The 24,212-nt window shown below is 33.2% G+C and overlaps 1 protein-coding gene across 3 annotated transcripts in view; it reads left to right on the top strand.

Moving 5' to 3' along the window:
• Positions 1-24,212, top strand: part of DAPK1 (death associated protein kinase 1) — a 228,293-nt gene that overhangs the window by 158,811 nt on the left and 45,270 nt on the right. For all 3 annotated transcript variants that reach the window (XM_031937794.1, XM_031937789.1, XM_031937801.1), the window contains 8 exons: positions 1,797-1,916; positions 2,929-3,027; positions 4,229-4,327; positions 6,317-6,415; positions 7,667-7,864; positions 9,421-9,618; positions 19,039-19,137; positions 23,207-23,284. In XM_031937794.1, coding sequence (XP_031793654.1) covers positions 1,797-1,916; positions 2,929-3,027; positions 4,229-4,327; positions 6,317-6,415; positions 7,667-7,864; positions 9,421-9,618; positions 19,039-19,137; positions 23,207-23,284 — 990 coding nt within the window. The remainder of the gene's footprint in view (positions 1-1,796; positions 1,917-2,928; positions 3,028-4,228; positions 4,328-6,316; positions 6,416-7,666; positions 7,865-9,420; positions 9,619-19,038; positions 19,138-23,206; positions 23,285-24,212) is intronic.

The following is a 24,212-nucleotide window of genomic DNA, read 5'->3' as shown; positions in this document are numbered from 1 at the left end:
TTTTTTTGCTTTGCCTTTCCTTACTAATGAAGATACTTTTTTTTTTTTTTTTGGAATGATATTTTATTTATTTCCTATTTGAAAAAAAAAGCCTTTGTGGATTGATAAATTGATCTTGTTTTAAATTCCATTGGTTTTTATTTTTTATTTGCATAGATGTTTAGATGTTCAGATTTACATAGAGTAGCTAACTTTTTTTTTTTATTTAATAGCCTTTTATTTACAGGTTATATGTATGGATAACTTCTTAGCATTAACAATTGCCAAACCTCTTGTTCCAATTTTTCACCTCTTACCCCCCCACCCCCTCCCCTAGATGGCAGGATGACCAGTAGATGTTAAATATATTAAAATATAAATTAGATACACAATAAGTATACATGACCAAACCATTATTTTGCTGTACAAAAAGAATCAGACTCTGAAATATTGTACAATTAGCTTGTGAACTAAATCAAAAATGCAGGTGGGCATAAATATAGGGATTGGGAATTCAATGTAATGGTTTTTAGTCATCACCAGAGTTCTTTCTCTGGGTGTAGCTAGTTCAGTTCAACTAATGAAGATACTTTTAAGTTGTTATAAAATCATAAATGTTGAATTCCAAGAAGCCTTAGAGACTATCTAGTAGTCAACACCCCTCATTTCACATGTGAGAAAAACTGGGACCAGAGAATTTAAGTGATTTACCAGTTTGAATCCATGTCCTCAGACTCCAGGACTAGAGTAATCTTTCATGATACCAGACTGCATCTCTGAGATTCCTAATGCATTTATCATAGTGGTAGCTGAGGCTGGTATATTGACATTCTCCTATTATATATGAAGAGTTATAATTGATTTTATAAATTATCAGTGCTGAATTTGTTTCCTTTCTAACAGTCTACATAAGTTCTAATTATGTGAATGCTGATAAACTTTCAGTGTTCAATGGATTAAATTAACTTTCCATTCTCTGACCCAAAAATCTCACTTATAAGCATATAACCCCACAAAGTAAAAGGCAGAAAGGTAATGTATGCATCAGTCAGTGAGCAAAATTTTAAACTCCTACTATTTTTTAGGCACTATGCTAAACACCAAGGATACCAAGAAAGGCAAAAAAAAAAAAAAAATAGCCCTCACACTCAAAGAACTAATAGCACTTTCTGTAGTAACAACAGGAAGCAGAATAGATGTCCAGTAACTGGAAAATTGCTAAACTTTGCTAAATAAAGTAACAGAATTTCACTGCATTGTGAAAAACAATGAATCTGAAAAAAATACAGAGATTTATGGAAATACTTGTATAATACAAAGTGAAGGAAATATTACCAGGAAGACAAGATATATAATTACTGTCACAATATAAACTTTTTTAAAAATGACCTCTTGGTCATGATGATGATCAAGCTTGTTCCCAAAGAAGAGATAAGAAAAGCCATCTCCTTTCTTCTTTGCAGAACTGGGGGATTATGGATTTGGAACATTAGATTCAATTGCTATTTTTGTTAATTTTGCTGAAATGTTTTTTTCTTTCTTTCTTTTTTCTTCTTTGTTATTCTCTGATGGCCCCATTGGGAGGGGAAGTAGGGAAAGATATATTAAGAAATGAAAATCACATAAAAATGATCAATAATTAGTAGTTTTGGATGCATGGTTCCCTTCATTACCTATAGAATTCTTGGATTAGAATTCTGTACCTTTCCTATGAAAACCCTTTATATCCTCATTGATTTAAAAAGTGTATGTGTGTGTGTGTGTGTGTGTGTGTGTGTCTAATTTACTCTTCTTTTTCCTTTTCTGTTTCCTTCAAGGATGAAGAAGATTCCTTTGTGATGAAAGCAGTCATTCATGCTATCAATGATGACAATGTTCCTGGGCTTCAGCACCTTCTGGGCTCTTTGACTAACTATGATGTGAATCAACCTAACAAGGTCTGACAGGTTTCTCCTAGGATGCTCTGACATATATGTCATCTTGGGTAGTAAGAGGCAATTTTAATCAAAAGTAGGATGCGCCTGAAAAGCTTGAGGTGAAAGGAGTACAACTGATTCCCCCTATATTCTGCTAACTGGAAACCCTTAAACCACAGGGCAAAGTCACTTTAGTTTACAAGTTGATTTGAATTAGAAATAGAGAATTTTTTGGCACGTAAGAGTCAAATGATGGTGCTTCTACCTATAAAATCTGAAAGCCATCCATTCTTGTAAATGAAAATGTCACTTTAAATCATGAATGTAAAAGAGGAATCTAGGTCGGGGAAAGATGTGTGACTCTTGACCATCTTCCACTTCTGTTATGAAGAAGCAGGGGAGAAATGCTATTGACTGTATAGAAAAAGGCCATGGGGAAAGTAATTCATGCATAGTTTACAAAACCACAGAAAACATCTCATCTATGTCACTGGAGGACTGCTACCTCCGTTGTTTGAGTCCTTATTGACTCAGATTAGATGTAAATAACAGTCATTTCTGCTTTGGCCATAAACCCTGAGGGCCTTCCCCTTCCAGATGCACTCATTTATTTATTTATTTACTTGGGGGGGGGGGGGGGGGGGGGGGGGAGACTAGGTGAAAGAGTAGATTCTTTGCCTCAGTTGCTGCCTATCACTAACTGAATATGGCTTCAGTCAAACTGAGATCTGTCGAAGATCTTAGCTTTAAAAGGCCCAGATCTCCCATTTCATCCAAGGCCATCTCCAGTCTTACTGAGCTATATCTTGCCACTGGACCCAGATGGCTCTAGAGGGGAAAGTGAGACTGCTGACTTGACGTAGCCCTCCTTCACTTAAATCCAGTTCACTTGCCTGTCATGGCATCTCCCTGATGTCATGGTCTTCTTTGAGAACAATTTAACATTTACATTTAAACATTTAAATATGGGCTTATTCTCTTTCTTAGCAAACCTCAAGTATTTGAAAAGCCTGTTTCTCTTGTTTATTCTCAGCATGGAACACCTCCATTACTGATTGCTGCTGGCTGTGGGAATATTCAGATGCTGCAATTACTCATTAAGAGAGGTGCAAGAATAGATGTCCAGGATAAGGTGATAATTCTGTTTCATTTCAAATGAATGAATTAGTAAGAAGCTTGGGATGTTCTTTTTAAATACTAGTGTCACATTGTTTTAAAAATAACAGGGAAATGAACAACTGTACTTAGTTCCTTTTTCATAAAGCAAATTATCTTACATATTCAATAATCATATATCTGCAGGTGAAGTTAAATGCTCTACTTCTAGACTATGTTCAGTAATAACAGCAATAATATATATAGGTATATATGCATATACATATACATATACACATAACTTAAAAAATGCTTTCCCCACAAAATTCCTATTGAGGAAGTATAACTACTTATTACTACCATTTTATTTATGAGGAACCTGAGGCTCTGCCATATTGGTAGCAAGTATCAGATGTGATACGGTGGAGTATTAGAATAAAAAGTCCTGAGTTAGAATCCTGCTTCAGATAAATCATATAACTGATATACACATATAACTTATCTGAGCCTCAGTTTTCTCATCTGTAAAATGAGGAGGAAAGACTTGATGGCTTATAAGCTCCTTTCTATCTCTAAGTCTCTGATCTCATGATCAACCCCAAGTTTATAAACCTAAACTCTCAATGGTACTGTGCTTCTTTCTTTCTTTGCGTACTGCCAGATTTTATATCTCACTCATAATATTTCTTGAACAATGTTAAATATCATACTTGGGAAAATTTCCATTATTTATTTCACATTACCAGAAATTGAATTTGCCAGCATGTTTTTAGGGCAACAGTAGAAAAGGAATAAATACAATAATCTTTGATATTGTGTTTCCATGAAAACATGTACTGTGAGAAGGCTCTCATGGTAGCAATGTTGATGCTATGATTTGCTCCTGATAACTGTTACATTGTTTAAGTAATCACTTTCTGTATCATTTTAGAATAATTGGTTATTTGAAAGTATCAAAGATTATCCAATGCACAGTTCTTAGGATGTGCTATTTATTGTTATACCTAATACTATGGAAAGAAATTCTTAGGAAATTTGGCCTCAGTTTATTAAACTAGAAGTGCAAAACCAACAAAATAGTATTTTTTTTTTGCCAAAATTTAATGCGAATCTACTTGGAATATCTGATTTGGTTATTTCCTGATATATTTGAAAGTGACTATAAATGAGCATGAATTTGTTTAGGAAAAGAGGCCATCGGCTATCTGGAAGTGACTTTTTATATTATTTCCAAACAGGCTGGATCAAATGCAATTTATTGGGCTTCTCGACATGGTCATGTAGAGACCTTGAAATTTCTTAATGAGAACAAATGCCCTTTGGATGTTAAAGATAAGGTAAGGGTGATAATCTTCTGAAGTATAACTAAAGGACTTGATGAAAGGGTACATATGTGGACTTTGTTTATTAATGTGTGAAAAATTATTCAAAGGACAAATGGTAAACCTAAAATCTCCTTGAAAAGAATTAAAATTTAATATTCTTTGGGCTGATAGTTTGCAATAATATTGAAATTAACCAACTTGATTACATCTGCGAAATGGCAGTGTTATGCAGATGGTGAACAGTTCTCCCTCTGCTTATAAAAAAAACAAAAGCAAAAAGCATGGCAATGTTCTAGTGGGCAAAACACTGGGTTGATTCTAAACTAAGAGAACTGAGTTCCATTCTGTGTTTTCTCATTGATTTACTACTTGCCATGAGGTAAGTATTTTCAGTACTTGCTTTCTCCATTTTCTTAGTTGTATGAAGTAGTTGAAACATTGGGAGAATTAGTGAGATGATACATATATAACTAAACTCTTTGCCAGGCAAATATTAAATCATTGATCTAGTAAGATTCCTAACTTCCAATAGATAGATCAACACATTAAGGATCCATGATTTTTTTTTTCAGCATGGGAATTCTATCCACCATCACAGATCACACACAGATAGTAACTAATAATTTTAGAGAATGATCTGAGGCTGAGGTTACATGACTTATCCACTGTTACACAGTTAGTAAGCATCATAGAAAATTTTAAGCCCAAGTCTCTTTGACACCAAATCTAGTATTTTGTTATTTTAGATTTTTATAGATTAGCAACTGAGTTAAGCAAAATTAAGTGACTTGTTCTAGTATCACCATTAATTAATGACAGATGTGAAATAGATGTCTAGATCTTGAAACTCAGTGGTGCAAGGTATGTTTCTATCAACAATCGATATTTCATGTTCACTGACAAATATATAGATACATACAAACCATATCTATAAGCATATGCCTTGTAATAATAGCTAACATTTACATATAGCATTTATTATGTTTTGCAATTATTATCTCATTTCATCCTCATAATGACACTGAGAGAGTAGGTGCTATTTTTATCCCTATTTCACAGATAAGACTGAGGCAAACTTAAATTAGGTGACTTGCCCAAGATCATACAGCCAGTGTTTGAAATGTGAGATTTGAAATTGGATCTTTTTGACCCCAGGTGGGTTCTATGTATATGTTCTATGCATAATAGTACTGCTGATACACATTTGCTATGTGACTTTGGGCATGTTCTTTATCTTTCCTAGGCCTCAGTTTTCTTGTCTGTAAAATGAGAGAGTTGAACTTAATATTTTCTGAAGTTTTTTAGGGCAGCTAAGTGGTGTAGTGTTCAGAATCCTAAGCCTGGAATCTCCTGATTCCAGAGTCATCTTCCTGAATTCAGATCTGGCCTCAGACATTTATTAAAAATGTGACAATGGACAAGTCAGTTAACTCTATTTGCCTCAGTTTCTTCATTTATAAAATGAAGTAGAGAAAGAAATGGCAAACTCCTCCAAATATCTTTGCCAAGAAAACTCCAAATGGGCACATGAAGTCAGACACTACTGAAAAAAAAAAAAAAAACCAAAGTAACAACTAAAGGTTTCTTAAAGATCTAAAAAAAACATTTGTGTATTCTTTATTTAAATTAGCTATTGGCCCCAATATTTAAAGAAAGATAAAGACAGATTTTGCAAGGCTTATCATGCAAAGGGATGGTGCTGGTATTGTGATTCTTTGTGCTTATGAGATTGTGTAAGAGCTAAAATGAATGCTTGTGAATGAATGGCTTTTACCCACAGAATGGGACACTCTGTCTTTTCACTTCTTTTCCAGACAGAAAGAACAGTCTTGATGAAATAGATTAGTTTGATTACTGATGCTACCATAGGTAACCTTATTGAAATTCTTATGTTCATAAGTGAGCCTACAAGAGTCACTAAGTGTTATAATCCCCAAATGATGTATGGTTGTGAAAACATCAGATTGAAGGACATTGCCTTTGATTTATTTTTTTTTCCAGTCTGGAGAAACAGCCCTTCATGTAGCAGCTCGCTATGGCCATGTTGATGTAGTTCAACTACTCTGTAGTATTGGGTCCAATCCAAATTTTCAGGACAAGGTAGGTCATCATTAACTAACACACTAACATTACCATATCCCTCTACATTTGTTTGCTGATTTGTTTTTTTTCTAATTAGACCAATCAAAAAGTCTTTTTTATGTCTATGCAATTCATGGCTCCTATCTTAGATTGAAAGCTCCCAAAGGCCAGAATCCATGCTGATGTACTTCTCTTTTTTATAACATGAAGTATTATGGCCATTTTAAACTATAATAAACTCTCTAATAAATATTTTTAGTGATTCATAGTGTTGATCAAAGCCTCATCCTTTTGTATGCCCCACAACTAGATATCTTCCTGTATACGTATAGTTTACAAGTATATAATCACAAAAAGCATGAAAAAAAATACCTAATAATTTAGACTTAGGTGACTTTCTGTGTACATCAGAGAATTTTATGAGTAAATACTATTAGAGGTATAATCATCTACAAATATGGAAATATGTTTATAAGAAGTGCACATTTAACCTATATTGGATTGCTTCTATCTTGGAGAAAGAGTGGCAAGAGAAAGGGAGAAAAATTTGAAGCATAAGGTTTTGCAAAGGTGAATGTTGAAAACTATCTTTGCATGTATTTGGAAAAGTAAAATACTATTTTTAAAAAAGAAGAAATATAATTATTGGAGTAAAAACTCCACTTTCTAATTTTAGGAATCTTGGGTTAAACAAATGAATTGGTTTTCAAGAAAAATAGAAATTCACTTACTTCTAAGCTTTCAGTGTTAAGAGTTTGACAGTGCCAATAGACTCAGTCAAGTCATCTATCTTTAACATGCTGAGACAGTTGAATCAAGAGGTTCAGAAATCTATAAAGTTGTTGTAGCTGTTTTAAGAAAGAAAAATTATAAGGAGAGAGAGTTGTTGTCTATCTTTTGGAACTTCTCTAGAGCAACTGTATTTCTTAATACTAGTGTTTCCAAACTTTATTATTTTGTAGTGACAGTCATTGATCAAGCTTTAATTGACTTTCTTCTCCATTTAAGGTACTGTGCTAGTCTTTGGGGATATGAGAACAAAATGAAAAACAGTTCAAGGCGCTTAAGTTTGGGGCTGGGGAGGGGGAGATATAATATTTATTCAGATAAATGGACTTGATGGACTTGAATACTATCCAGTTCTAGTCAATGCAAGCTCTTCTTCCACATCCCCAGCTTGACTTGCCACTGAGGAAGGAACTCTCATATAACATATTTTCATCTTCCCTTGCCTCATTTCTCTCCTACTTCCTTAATCAATTTGCCCAGGAAGAAGAAACTCCTCTACACTGTGCTGCCTGGCACGGCTATTACTCCGTGGCTAAAGCACTTTGTGAGGCTGGTTGCAGTGTAAACATTAAAAACAGGGAAGGAGAGACTCCCCTTTTGACAGCTTCTGCCAGGGGTTACCATGATATTGTGGAATGCCTTGCAGAACATGGGGCTGACCTTGATGCAACCGACAAGGTGAGTAATGGGTGATTGAGTCACACTTAGTGGGAGATTATATGTGGCGAATGAGAGTGGTGCAGAACTCCCCATGCTCCTAAATTACTTTTCCTAAAATAACACACTCAAATTCAGGAAGCTGTAATTCTTTTAAATAGACTAAGTAAGGTTTTCTGCTCCAAGTAGCATGTCTATGACCTTTCCTAAAAATAACTTATCTTTAAAAAAAAATTTTTATTCTTTTTAACATTTGACATTTATCATGAAACAGATTTTCTAACTAAGCAAATGTTTAGTTTTCTTTTCCACTTTTTTTAATTTTGGGAGTAGTAATAGTAATAAATATTGAACAAATTGATGAACCTCACTAAACCTTACAAATAACAAAATATTGTTAATTTTTAGAATAAATAATTCATTTATTTTAGGTACTTTATATTTCATAGAAAGATAATACATTTAGTAAAATTAAATTGAAGTAATGGAACTTTTTAATTCAGAAATGTTTAACATAATCTAGTTATAGTGCATATTTATTTAAAGTGAAAACATTTTGTCACTGGATATATAGGCCAGGTGGTTAATTTTGTTATTGCTATATTACAAAGTATTTACTTGGTACAGAGTTAAAATAATCATTAAAAAATCCAAGTCTCCTATACATGAGAGATTCTACAATGTAATATATTGAATTTATTTCTGATATTATATATAGCAAAATTTATAAAGTGTTAAGCAGTAATATAAAGAATTAGACACGGTATACAAACCCTTTTGCCACAATGCTGCAATATGGCCTTGAGAAGGCTCTTAATATTGCTTTAGCAATCTCCTGATGTTAACTGAAAAAATTAATATCCTTTTCCCCATTCAGCAAAATGATGAAAATTGCTGAATCAATATTTTATAACTTTTAAAAAGATATTTGATTAGAAAGTACAATTTAAGAAATAAATATTACTTTTGCCATGCTGATGTAGATAGTTGTAAAATACATATTCTAATTAGCTAAGTACTGTCTGTACAGTACTTCATTGTTAATTGGATGGATCTCTTCAACTTGAGCATTCTTTCCACTGATGTAGATCATAGTCCTTCCATGCCTTTTCACCCTGTGTAGTCCTCATGCATATCTTTCCAAAAGTCTCTATCTCCTTAAAGCACTGGAGGCCATCCTATTGTCTTTTAATATTTTAAAGCTACCAGTGTAAAAATGAAGATGTCCCATATATTATATATCTCTTATTCTTACCATATGACTGACCAACCTCTTCTTCAAGACATACATTTCTTTCTCAGCACTTTTTGTGTATAAGTCATTGACATAGTAATAATATTCTGCAGTCTGCTTATAAACACCATCCTAAATCCCAACTTAAGCAAATCATATAGGCAGCTTAATCAGCAAATATTCACAATCTTTCTGATTTAAATTTACTCCTATTATTTTTAAAATTTGTCTCCTAAGCAGTGAGATTCTATCACTGATGAGACTGGGTCATTGGAAAAAAAAATTAGAAATTCTGTCCATGTTCATTTGAAAAATGTTTCATTATTTGTGGTGTCTATTTTAGGATGGACACATAGCTCTTCATCTTGCAGTGAGACGATGTCAAATGGAAGTGATCAAAACTCTCATCAGTCAGGGATGTTTTGTTGATTTCCAAGACAGACATGGAAATACTCCATTACATGTGGCCTGCAAAGATGGGAATGTACCTATTGTGGTGGCACTTTGTGAAGCAAACTGTATTCTGGATGTCACTAACAAGGTAAAACAGATAAGAAAATGACAGTATGAACAATGGTTGTCATTTAAATTTAACTGATCTGGGATTTTCTGCCAACTTTCTGTTTCTATCCATTTTGCAAAGTAAACAGAATCCATGTGATAACACATACAAAAAGGAAAGATCTTTATAAAATTTGAATTTTGCTGCATTTTGATTTAAAATTGCTGCATTAAAAAAATCAATTCACTAGTGAGGAAAAAGAAAATTCCTTACAGTAGCAAGTTTTTCCAGCCTTATTTTAAAATACATTGTGTGCTTCCATGAATTAATCAATTAACTGATTAATTAAGAAGTTTTTATTAAGCACTAAGCTTTGTGCTAAGCATTGGAGATCCTTGAACTTTCACTACATTTGAGGGAGAGAGCACAACAAAAGAATTCAACTGTAGGATAAATGGCAAGACTTGGAGATCCTTCAGGTACACCAGTTCATAAAGCAACAGTGTTTAGGCATCTGGAGCATGCTACAAGGACTTTAGGTTGCAGTGTCAGGGCAGAAAGTAAGACTTAATGGTCCACTATCTCACCAGAAGGTTTGTAGTTAGAGATTCCCAATTCATCCAGTAGTATGAACAACTCTTTTGCTCTTCATACCCTGCTGTTCCCTTGAAGTCTGGGTAAGGGGAGGGTAAAGAAAAGGCAAGGGAAATTGGCCACCCAGTTGATGATTTCTCTGGGATCTGAGCACAATAGTAGGTGGAGAGAGTAAAGGGAAAGGAAGAGAAACAAGATCTTAGCTGGCAGTTCCTCTGATTAGATGCATTCTAGGCAACGTGGGGGTGTTTGGCAGTGGAGTAAAGGGAAGCATGAGAATGTCCTAGTATTGTTGTTGTTTTAAATTTTCTTAGATGTTACAGCCAACCCGCTAGAAGCAAGGAATGTGGTGCAGGTGGCACATTATACTCTAGAAATCCTAACACTATAAAGAGAATAAGTGAAAAATATAGGAGAAAAGGAGTATGACTAGAGTAAGAAAATGGGTTCAAAGTCTATCCTTGCTAATTAGACATTATAGATCACTGCCCTATTCTTACCTCCTTCCAGTAGAATGTGAACTTCTCAGGGGCTGAAACTTCATTTTGCCTTCCTGGACAAGCCCCTAATATACAAAGTATCTAATATTAACATTCATGGTGCCATTATATTTGTATAACATTGGATAAGTCACCAAAATTCTGTGATTTTTAGTTTTCTCATCAGCAAAAGTAGGGAATTGAAGTAGGATGAGTTTTGAGGTCTCATTGAGTCCTAAACCAGTAATCCTACATCAGTCCTATTTTGATAAAGGACTTAGTTATAAATCATAATACTTGAGTTCTATCATCAGCTTTCCCCACTGAGTGTACACGGGCCATGAGAAAAATTATAAATCTTTTCTTTGCTCCAAATATTTTATAAGACAAAAAGATCTATTTTCTGAATAAGTTAGAGAAGGAAGAACAATGAATTAAGTGTATATAAAAGATTTTCATAAGGATTATGCAATATAAGTACAAAGTATTGATTTCCAGAAGTTGGATAACTTATCTTCATTTCTTCCTACACATTTTTTTTCTCATTTTGTTACCAAAAAAAAAAAACAGAATCTAGCCTGTTATTTATATTCATGGACAGCTCTGACAATTTAGTTATGAAAAGCAAAAATACTGTTGGTTTGTTTGGGTTATTTTTTTTAACTTTTTTGCCCTTAGAAACAAATCCAAAAAAGGCCAGAGAGAATGAAAAACAATTTCATTGAGAACGAACTTATATTTTGGGAGGAACACATTTTAATAAACATATTATTTTTTCATGTACATAAAATTAATTACTAAGACATTTGGCAAATTTTGCCTCTCCTAAGGAAAAATGTTGTTTGCTCAAACCTATTATGAGATCATACATAATGGAAATTAAAATAAACATTTCATATTTTAGGAAGTATGAAAAAGCAATATACGAGGTCCTCACTATTAACTGGTGGTATTTTGTTAGTCAGTCTTACTCTAGTATAGCTGAATCGGTCATATAATTTTAAATTAGCTTTGCATTAAAGCCAAATGTAATATTAAACAGTAGTAAAACTTGGACCTTCCCTCAGGAATCTTCATATGAATAAAATCCTGCTCCAGAGAAAATTCCTGCTGCTAATTTGATACCTTTAGTTTTGCTTATTATGTTATCTGCTAGTTGACTCTGTGCTCACAGTGCCTGACATTTAGCTTTAAATATCTTTCTCAGTGTGAAGGTGAAGGAACATTGTGCTCTCATGCTGTTTTGCAGTAACATGTAGGCAGAAATGAGGAGTTGCTTATGCCATCACCCTACCCAGTGCAAAAATTCATCCTCTCAAAATGTGTCAGTTTGGCTTCCCCTTTCTTCTTGTTTATTTTTGCAAAAAAAAAAAAAAAAATTTTTTTTGAAAAAAAATAATCCTAGAATATCAATCAGTCAGTTAGCATGTATTAAGCATTTATTGTGCTCCAGGCTCTTGTGCTAATATCTGAAGGCTAACCAATTCATTTAGTAAAGCTTTAGAGTTGTGAAAATGTTATAGATATTTTTATTTGTTTAAAACTGTCCTGGTATAACATCAACTTCTCATAGGAGGATTTTCCATTTGAGAGTTGCAGGTACATTTGAATGGATAACTAAACCCAGGTCCATTATCCACAACTTTTTTTAGCAAAGAAGTTTAGCTAAGTGAAAGCAGATGCTAGATAATTCAATTATTTCATTATGAAGCGACAGTACCTAAACTCAGAGATCAACAATTTATTTTTAAATATGTTTTTATTGGTACCTTTTTGCAGAGACTATATTCTCCTTTTTTTTCCTTCCCTCTCTTTCTCACCAGAAAGTCATTTTATATAACAAAGAATTTTTAAAGAAAGAAAAAAAAAGCCAAAAATAAAACATCCCCAGAAATAAAATATATGCAATATTCCTTACCTGTATACCCCCAAACCAATAAAAAGTAGAATGGAGGGAGAGATTTTCTTCTCTTTTTTGGGACCAAGCTTGGGTTTTGTTATTTTTTGTTTGTTTGTTTTAGCCAATTTACTTTTAAACTTACTTTCACAATATTCCTAAATTTGGATAAAACAGTTTAGGCCAGTCTTGTTCCACCTTCTAATTTTTGAGAAAAGTTGACAGGATGAGCATTTTTTTTAGAACTATGAAAACACAAAGATAATTGAAAGATCTAACTAGCTCATCAAATCACATTCTGCCATATTGTGATAATTTTAAAACAATCAGCTTGTCAGTGCTGCTACTGAGCAATGACATCATCCCAAATTTAAGGTAGATTGCCATTCTTTCCCTGTAGATATTGATTATTTAACCTTTTATATGTTGACTACATCCCCAAAAGATCAAAAAATGAGAACGCAAATTTTAATTCCATACTACTAATGTGTGGAATGTGAACCTTGGCTCTCATTACTCTAAAATATAATTGTATCATTAGTCTTCTACCAAGGGCCTTAAAAGGAAGAGCTATTTTCTTATAATTACTTGAAAGAACAAAGGAGAATAAAATAAATGGCAGTCAGAGTTTATGAATGAGGATCATAGCCGTTTGATCTCTTATGGGCTAGACATATTTGTTGGGTGAGGAGGAGGGAAGAAACAAAAATAAAGGATTTTCTTTGGGGAGGGAGGAAAGCCCTTATTGAAGTCAAGATCTGAAAATGTGAGAGACTTAGGGGGTTTCTGCCAAGTCCTTCATTTCTGTTGAGCTCATTAATGAATATCATCTCATACTCTTTTCATTGACCTTCCTCCCTTCTATTAGCTCTGAATTCTACTGCCAAAATTATCTACCACCACGGTCTCCACCATATTACTGCATTCTTTAAAACTTTCCTTTTTTCCACACTTATTTGAAGTGGCCTTTTGACCCCAGGTTTATTTCAAATTGTTTTCTTTCATATTCCTTCCAACTAAACTATATTACTGGCAATAATATCTGATATATTCTGGCTCTTGTACTTACACAAACTGTGCCCCTCAAATGCCTAAATCATATTTACTTCTCACTTCTGACTAGTGAAAATTTTGTCTTCCTCTTCCTATCCTTAATGGATCCTTACCCCACTTCCATTCTCAATCTCTCTTCCTCTATAGGTTTTATCAAATTCTAAATTGTATTATAGTGAATTTTTTTGGTGTATTATTACCTTTGTAGTTCTCAAGAACAGACCCTACCTTTTTTTAATCTTTATGTTACATTATACACATATAGTAGTTGTTCCATAACTTGAAATAAATTGAATTATCCATGATCTTCAAAACAATATTTTAACACAGCCTAATAAATTTCACCATTGCCCCTACTACTTTAATTCTGTATTGTTAATGCTGACTTTCTTTATGGGTTTAGCATATTTGTCTATTCCTCAAGATCAGCCAGTAATCACAACTAGACTAGCTTAGAATCATATTTAGAAGTGTTCTTAAAGGATGTCCAGTGCAACTGATATATTAACAGGAATCCCCTGTATTAGATCCCCAAGAAGCAGTCTTTCAGACATCTCTTGAAACCTCAAATAAAGAACTCACAACTTCAGGAAGCATTCATTTCAATTTTTGATAGCTCTTATCATTAAAATTTTCCCTCTTATATTTATTTAAATTTGCTGCTCTTCACCTTCCACACATCTTATTGTTCTACTTTCTGGGGCAAAGGGGGGGAAAAGATAAAATTCTTCCACCACAGAGCAGCCTATAAAATACTTGAAGACAGATATAATGCCACTCCATATTCAAATGTTAGACCTCGAAAAGGACTATAACATCAGGGAGGTGATGTCATGATATGCAAGTGTATTGGATTTACATGAAGTTCACCTGCTTCACTTTCCCCTTGAGAACCATCTGGATTCATTGGCAAGATATTGATTAAGATGACTGGAGATGGCCCTGGATGAAATGACCTTGGCCTAAAGCTAAGGTTTTCAACAGGTCTCAATTTGACTGAGGTCACACCCATTCAGTGATTAAGGATAAGCAGCAGTTGAGGCAAAGAATCTTCTCTTTCACCTAGTCCAAAAAATCCAAATAAATAATAAATGAATAGATGAATCTAGGAGGAGAATACTCTCAGAGTTTCTGGCCAAAATAGAAATAACTGCTTATTTACATTCAAAATGAGTCAATCATTTTGGTTTTACATCCTGTTATATCAGTCAAATCTGGTATGGTAGATTTGATTGACTCTTTTGGATGCAGTATAGATTATCAGTGTCCTTTCCAAACAAAACTGTGTCCAAAACTGGACAAAGTGCACAAAGGACTTCATTGAATTAGGTTATCTAAAGAATAAGTAGAATGAGCAAAAAAATAAGGAGAATAAGAGGAAGAAATGAATAACAATCTTATCCTATCATCAGTATTTATACATGACAAGATAATACAAATGAATGTCTCTGTGAAGGGAAGAGATGATGGGACAGTAGACACAAATTATGAATGGTCTAAACTGAAGAGGAAAGGTGCAAGAGGACCCAATTTCCACTTCATGCATATGTGGTGGTGATAAAGTAAGAATATAACAATGGGAAGAACATCATTGATAGGGGACTGGGATATGTAGGAGATGGATATAGCCATATAACAAACATAAACAGCAAAGGCCTGGAAACCCTACTTTGATGTATGATATATATGATGATGAAATATGTATCTAAACAATATGAAATCCTAGAAGACAGAAAAAAATGAAAATTATTACTCAAATCTAGTATAGATAGTTATAGGTCAGCAAAATGAAGAGTTAAAAAATAAATAATTACAAAAATAAAATATACAAAACAACAGATTATGATGCAGTCTAATTTAAAAGTAATCAAACTGAATGAAAAAATTAAAAATAAAGGGAATATCAAAGAAAATATATGACTAAAACTAAAAGCTAGCATTATTCATAAAAAAGAAATACTAGAAACTTTCCCAGTAAAGCAAGGATGCTCCTTCTTTTCACTATTATCTAACATAATTCCAGAAATGCTAGCTGTGGCAATAAAATAAAATTAATTCAATGGTATGATATCAACAATGAGGAGGGAAAATACCTATTGTAAGATGATATGACTTATAAAACCTCAAAAATTTAGTATCACTCAAACAAATGAAAGTTATACATAATAAACTTGCCAAGATTAATGTGTAAAATCATAAACATTTCTATATAGCATGAACAAAAATGAATCATGAATAATGATAGAAATTCTATTCAGAAAAACTGTAAAATTCTTGGGAATTTATCAAAACACATATAGTTTTTACATAATTACAGTAATAAAACATCTTCTATAGAAATAAAGGATAACATATATTTGGGGATATATTCATTGCTCATGATTGGCTCATGTCCATATAATAAAAATGACAATACTGTGTAAGCAAATTTACAGATTGAGCACTGCACTAAAAATTACATAATATGCTGTTGTTATTTAACATAATTATTTAAATTATATACTGTAATGTTGCAGATGTGTTGTTTTTTTAGACTAAGATAGGAATAGTGATTGGATATGTATCAAACCTGTGGTTTCATTTACTTCTGAGAGTGAACTCCCTCTACCAATTCATGTCCCCACATCCTTTTAATTTATTTTGTTTATGGTACTGAGAATTTAAGTGACCTGCCAAGTATCATTTAATTAGTATGTGTCCATCCATTTTGCCACACTTTTAGAATTAGAGAAAATAATAGATCAACTAGAAGTACAAAAGTTCTCAGATCTCAAAGAGAGGGAATGTTAATGTTACTATACCTCAAACTATATTCAATTGTCATCAGCATCATTTAGTACTAGATAGAAAAGTTCAGTGAAACAAATTAGATAAGTGAAAACAATCAAAAGTAGCTTGATATTTAATAAGCCCCAAAACAAAGCGTTTTGGGGGAAAGACTCCCTTTGTAACAAAAACTGCTGGGAAAATTAGAAACCAAATTTGGCAGAAATTAAAATTAGACCAACCTCTTATGTACTACAATATTTTTCAAATAGATGGCCTGATCACAAAATATTATATTATAAATAATTAGTAGAATAACAAATCAGATACCTTTCCAAATATGGCTAGAGGGAGAATTCTTAAACTAACAAGGCATAGATTATAGATAGTGGTTATTGTAATAGATAAAATAGACAATGTTCACTGCATAATTAGCTGTCTTGCACAATTGCTCATCATTACTATGTTGTTGTTACTATGGATAATGTTCTCTTGCTTTTGTTCATTTCACTTTATATCATGAATATAACCTTCTTAATAAAATTTTCACTTCCATGTCCACCTTTTCTAAAGTAAGAAATAACTAATGTTGAAGAAGTCTTTTAGGCTCTTTTGACCTCAATTTCCCCATCTGTAATGTGAGAGAGTTGGACTAGAGATGATTCCTGTCTTAGATCTTTGACCTATGATTAACTATTCCCTAAAAGCTTCAATTTCTTATCTAGGATTTTAGACTATGTAAAGAAGCTTTCTAACGTCAGTCTGGAATATTAGACATCCCCACAGGAATTACCACAAATAAATATTGGTTTTCAAGTTTAAAAAGATTTGGGTATGTCCTCAGGCATGTCCCAGATCCACAGCAAGGTATTTGCATTCTTCATTATTGTTAATATCAGATTGGCACATTTCAGGACTCTTGCAGGATTCTTCATCATCTCTTTATCTTGTGATCAGTACTTGATGTCATTTCAGCATAGATTCTCCTGATAGCTTCCCGTCATTATTCTAAGAAGAGATGATGCTTTCTCTACTGAGAATTCAGTCATTTTCTGTACAGAAAGAGCATAGAATTTGTTTGCTTAGTTCCAAAGGTTTAGTTCTTCTTCCTTTACTTATTTGTGTGACCTTCTTCTACTCTCCCATATAAATTTACATTTTTCCCCCTATGAACATTTCTTCACTTTTTCTTTTCATAGAACACTTAACTCTCACTAATAAATCAATGGCAATGCAGTGTAATAGTTAGAAGACTGACCTTGTAATCAGAAAGCTTAATCTCTGACATATTTTGGTTCTCTGATCTTGGACAAGTTATTTGAAGGTATTTACCTGTCAGAAGAAACTCTCTAAGACTGAAGTAACTTCTGTTTGCATCAGTGAAGTCAGTTTTCCTGATAGGAGTTCCCTATACAGACAAAATTATAGGTCTGTACCAAAAACAAAAAAACCTGGGAAATAGTAAGGCATTCCTGAATCACAGTTACTTCATCTAGTAAGATGACTAACCCACGTTATTATAAACACATAATTATAATTGACTTTTGAAGAAACATATAGTTTAGTCTCTCAGAACAATAGAACATACATAAATTTTTCCTACTAAAAGTCACATCCTCGGTGCTCTGCATCTCTTGCTGTTAATTCTTGCTACTAATGGCTGTCACAAATACTATATGTGTGTACATATATGTATAGATATAAAATACACATAATGTATATATGTACATGTTTCCATGTAGAAAATTTTTATTTTTACATGCATATACATGTGTCTTGTTCCCATACATGTGTATGTATATGCATATATTATATATATCTTTATCGATGCATGTATATATATTTGTTATGGTGCCACGGCATCTGACACTGGAGGTTTATTTATGTCCAGTGACATTTTTTATCTTTATCCTAGAATATACTCTAAACCTCACAAAGCAACACATATACTTTCAATTTGATGAAAGACTTTTATTAGTATAATTCTCCTTGTATTTTGTAGAGATTCATACAGGCTGAATCTTATTCACTTATTTAAAACATAACATTCTATCTCAATAAAAAGAAACCATGGTATAAGGCAGTAGTGTCAAATTCAAAATAGAACAAAAACTACTAAGCTTACACGAGGATTCCTAAAGGATGTATATTGACTTACTTTCAAAATGTAATGTTATCTATATTTTATTGCACTTTTATTTATTTTGTTAAACATTCCTTAATTTCATTTTTATCTGATGCCTGTGGGTGACAGAGAGTTAGTAATGGCCAAAAAAACCTTGCCCACCTCTGATACATATATACTGGTATGTGAACATGAAAGAATCATTTACTTTCACAGCATATTAGATACCCTTCCAAGACTTTAAGTTACAGAGATTTGGCAAGTCGATTTAACCCTATTTGCCTCAGTTTCCTGATCTGTAAAATGAATTGGAAAAGGAACTGGCAAATCAGTTCAGTATCTTTATCAAGAAAACCTCAAGAAAGAGTCACAGAGTCAGTCATACACACTTGAAATGACTCAGTATAGGGGAATTGAAGATTAACATGGAGATCATGAAGACAAAGCACAGATTTCATGAGTCATGCATGACTTGATCATTTATGATTATGCATGATCATAAATATCAAATAAATGATTTATATTTGTTTTTCCTTCTTTCTTAGTATGGCCGAACCCCTTTACATCTGGCAGCCAATAATGGAATTCTGGAAGTGGTCCGGTACCTTTGTCTCACTGGTGCTAATGTGGAAGCTTTAACATCTGTAAGTATCAACTGTGTGTCCTTGGTTCCCTTTGCTTTTGACAATAGGAAATCTTTTAAAATCCCTGATGCCTTAAGGGACTAAGGGAAAGGCATTGCTTGGCAACTACTTCTAAAGCAGACAAGCTGATATTAAGCTTTAAACTTCTCTACTCTATGCAGATAAACATCTGCCCACGCAGAAACCAGTTTACTGTCTAGTTAATGTTTTATCTCTTTTCAGTTCAGCAGTTTAGGTCTCTTAAGGTACTACTGTTTCTTAGTTGTTTTTGCTTCATGTGTTAAGTAATAACCTTTCAATTTTTATTAGCTACGTATATTTTTATATTCTTAATGTTTGCCCTTTTCCATGACAATGACTGTTCATGCCTTCTTTATTTGAGTTAGTGAATGGGTAAGCTGGCATACAGGTGAATCATGGAGCAATTATCGTGTTTACCTGCCAAACTGGTTGTTTTCATGACTCTGACTTCAGCAGCCAATTGGCAGGACTCTTTGGCAAATTATGGCTTTGTAGTCCATAACAAAATGATAAGAACAGCAGTCCCCTCAAAGGCACTGTATGTATCTTAGAGCTAAGAAGGATAGAGGAGGATATTGACAAAGTAAGGAAATATCAGCTGTAATGGTGTATGGTAGGTGTAGTAGCCCTGTGCTCTTAGGCAGCTAATAATAATTATAGTAATATTTAACATTTGTATAGCACCCGCTACTTGCCAAACATTATGCTAAATGCTTTACATTTATTCTCTCATTTGATCCTCATTATTCTGGGAGGCTGTTGCCATTATTATCCCCATTTTACAGATGAGGAAACTGACATAAACAGGGGTTAAGTTACTTGTCCAAAGTCACACAGTAAATATCTAAAATCACATTTGAATTTAACTCTTCCTGACTCATGGCTCCTTGTTTTATCTACTACACCAACTAGTCATCCTGACTGTGGTAGTAGTGAAAACCTGGCAAGGATCCTGAGACAGTGGCCTACTGAACTCTGGCGATACTATTTTATTTTGGGTACAAACTAGTCAATGTGATGAAACTGCTACTCTGAATGTAAGAGACCTGATGGCTAGAGGAGCAAAAAAAAAAAAAAAAAAAAATGGCCTTACTTCAACTAGCTATGATAATCAGCTTGACATGAAGGATAGTGTAGAAAGTAGTGGCTTCTTTTCTTTTAAAAATTTGAATTTTAAATTATCTCTTTCCCACTCTCACATTTCTCTCACCAACTTGAGAAGGCAAGCAAGAAGATATAATTTACATATATGAAATCATGCAAAATATATCTATATCAGCCATATCACACAAAAAAAGAAAGTGAGAAAATTACACTTTGATTTGTACTCAGAGTTCATATAGTCTCTTTCTCTGGAAGTGGATTGCATTTTTCATCATGAGTCCTTTGGAATTGTCTTAGTTTATTGTATTGATCAGAGTAGCCAAGTTTTTCACAGTTGATCATCAGTACAACATTGCTGTTACTGTGCATAATGATCTCCTTATTCTTCTCATTTCACTTTGCATCAGTTCATATAGGTCTTCATATGATTGTTTGTTTTCTTTTTCTGAAACCACCATTCTTGACATTTCTTATGGCACAATATCACTTATCCCAATCATATACCACAACTTATTCAGCTATTGCCCAATTGATAAACATCCCTTAGATTTCCAATTCTTTGCCAACTCAAAAAAAGAGCTCTTCTGTCCTTTTTCCTCTTAGGACTTAAAAAAAAAAAAAAGATAAACAGCTTGAGTTCTAAAAGGTTCTATCTTTTGGGGAAGTTTGAGAATGGGCCAGTCAAGAGGCTTACCTTTCCAAGAATTAATCTAACTAAATAACCAATAAGTTAGCTATTTGGTGATGAACTCTTTAACCATGGTAGTCCATACAAAATATTCCTTAGTCCTGCATGCTCATATCTACTTCAGCCATGACAAGGACTGAGTAACAGAGAAGAAGAAATAATACCACTTCCCTCTCAAAGTTGTTTTGTGGGTCAAATAAGATTATCTATATAAAATGCTTTGCAAACCTTAAAACACTCTATAAATGTTAGCTTTTGTCATCTTCATCATCATCATCATTTTTAAACCTACAACTACAATCCAGTTCTTTAAGGGAATGGAGTTGGATTTGTTAAAAAAAAAAAAAAAAAAAAAAAAAAAATGAACCTAGAAGTAGTTCTGGGATGAAGTAGCTCAAGAAATACAATGTGATCCTAGATTATCTCCAGTCCCAAGGGAACAACTTTGTATTTTATTTGGGAAACATGATAGTCCACTCTACATGTACTCAAATTTAAACTAAGTGTTCCTTGTTCTACCTTAGAGTAGACTTTAACTCCTATCTAGGCCATACCACACTGACTTCCTGGAGCTCTCCCAGGCCCAGTCCAAATGAAAATGGCCCTTGATTTGTATCCAAAGTCACAGAGTTGAGACACTATTCACTTAGCTAGATTCAAGACTTTTTTTTTGATAGACATTAATAGAGAAGCCAGAATAAAATCTTAGAACTGGAAAATACTTTCCTTCCCGTAAAGACAAATTTAAAGCCCAAAGCTTAGAGAATGTTTTGATTTTTTAAGAATTTTATTTGGAAATTACTTTATGTCTTTATCTGTTTTGTTGATTTTTTTTTGTTGTTGATGTCAGCCTACACTCACACTAACCCATTAGCCCTACCTATACAGAAGTCTTCCAAGTTTTATACAACCCCCCTCCCAGTTACTTAGATTTTATGTGTCTGAACGCCTTTTTAGGGCCTCCTTAGTACAAAATCACTGCACTTAAAATACCACTCATGATTGTGCTTAGAAGGAAAACATATCATAACCCTAATCCCATTATAGAAAAGTCAGTGAACTAATTACTTTTGGAGGTGGGCTAATTTTTAGGTGGCACAGAAATACCATTAGTATGGTTAAAAAAAAAAAAGGGCAGTTTAACAAATGAGTCTTGTGACCTGAAATAATTACTATACTTATAGGAAAGGAACCTTGAACTGATGCATAAAAGCCGTGCCAGACAGAAACACTAATGTAGTCATTTAGAATAATAGAAGTGAACTGATTTTTGTATTAAATAGCTCGCTTGTGGAACTTGTTCAATTAAATGTCAAGAGCAAAGTGCTGTGGACTCCTTTGTTTCTCCCTTATGCTCATTGAAGCTCTTTAATTTACAAGTTTCATGAATAATAAGGCCATCCTCTTTGAACCTTCAGTAAGTAATCAATGTACTTAATTAGATCCTCTGCATTTCTTTGTACTTTATATACTAATGTTCCTCTATCCTAATTCTATTAGAATGTGAGCTCCTTGAAGGCCAGGATCTTTTATTTGCCTTTCTTTGTGTATCTCTGGCATTTAAGTAAGCAAGTAATAAATGCTTGTTGATAGATTTGCATTATATTATGTTATGTTGTGTTATATTGTATTATATTATGTAACATAATATAATAAAGTGTAACTAACATTTAATATAACATGTTACATTATGTTATATTGTATAATATGATATAATATGTTAAAATTAGTATCTATTAGGTATTTTATCAGCATGTATTAGGCATTTAAATTTTATATCCTTATGTACTTATAAAGGTATTTGTTTATGGTAATTTAAAATTTTGTAATTAATGACAGTCCTTATACTGTCTGTTTCATCAGGAAAGGGAAGTTTAAAATCTGGAATGATGAGTATTCTAAAGAAATAAATGAAATAACCAATGTTAATGCTTTTAGGCCCAAAATATATTCAAAACATTATTTCTTGTTTTAACAATTAGCCTGCGATCTTCTTGAAAGCAGTCTTTTGTTGCTTATCTTAGTATCCTCAACACTTAGCCTAGCATCTAGACAATTAATTGAGACAATCTAAATTAAGTAAAAATGGGGAATTCTGAGAGGAACACAATCCTAATAAGCTTCCTACCCCCAATCCCTTTATTTCTGATGATATTTAGAATATTAATGCCCCAGAGGAGAAATGGCAAGTGGAACATGTATCTTTCAGTGACAGAGAAAAGAACACTATTTTAACAATTTATTTGTATTTCACAGGATGGGAAAACTGCTGAAGACCTCGCGAGGGCAGAGCAACATGAACATGTAGCCAGTCTTCTTTCAAGACTCAGAAAGGTAGGAAATTTCTATTTGTTCATCTGAAATGATATTACACTATTACTTATCCTTATTCTTTAATCAGGAATAAAAACTGATCAGAATGAGGTTTTTAGAATACCACTAACTGCTAGGAATCATCTCTTTTTTTTTCTTCTCATTCTACTTTTTGTTTATTTTTTGGTTTTTATCCAAATGTGTAATTTTATCAATGTGTGGGACTCCCTGATGTGGAAACTCATCCATTAATTAAATTATTTTTGTTTTGTTTTATTTTTGTGGGGGATTTAGAGGCAAGACTCGTCCAAGATTGTGTAGCTAGTAAGTGTTTGAGTTCAGTTTTAACCCTGGTCCTTCTAACCCCACATTATTTAATTATTGACAAGCTGCCTAGGGCCCTGATAAGTTAAATGACTTGCTCATGATCCCACTCTTTGTATCACAAACTGAAAGTCTGATTCCAATACTGGTCTTCTACCTTGTTGCCTTTTTTGTCAGGATAAAAAAAAAATTTCATTGCTTACTGTGCATTTGCCCACTTATTGCACATTCAGAGTTAAGATAGTTCTGCTACCTTTAGAAGAGTAAGTTTTGTTTTCTGTGTAAAACTCAAGAGGAAGGGTGGAAAAGCAACCTCCTTCTTTCTCTCCCTTCTCAGGATTTGGAGATCTCAGTTATCACTTATATTTCCTTCCTGGAAAAACACTTCTAAAACTGATTACAAATTCTTGCTTAAGATGACTGTTTTATTTGAAACATTTTTAGTTCAATAAAATCAACTGCAAATTTAGACAGTAATGCCTAAAAAAAAACCCATCAGATAATCAATAAGAGCAATCTATATTCAAGTTTATCAACATAAAGGAAAATGACAGATAGTTGAACTTTATATTCACTATAGAATTTGGAAGCAAGAGTTTTACACTTTGGATCCAAGTTCTCAAAT

The sequence above is a fragment of the Sarcophilus harrisii genome, chromosome 1, assembly GCF_902635505.1.
Source record: "Sarcophilus harrisii chromosome 1, mSarHar1.11, whole genome shotgun sequence".
NCBI classification, from domain to species: domain Eukaryota; kingdom Metazoa; phylum Chordata; class Mammalia; order Dasyuromorphia; family Dasyuridae; genus Sarcophilus; species Sarcophilus harrisii.
This window is presented reverse-complemented; position numbering and strand designations above follow the sequence as displayed.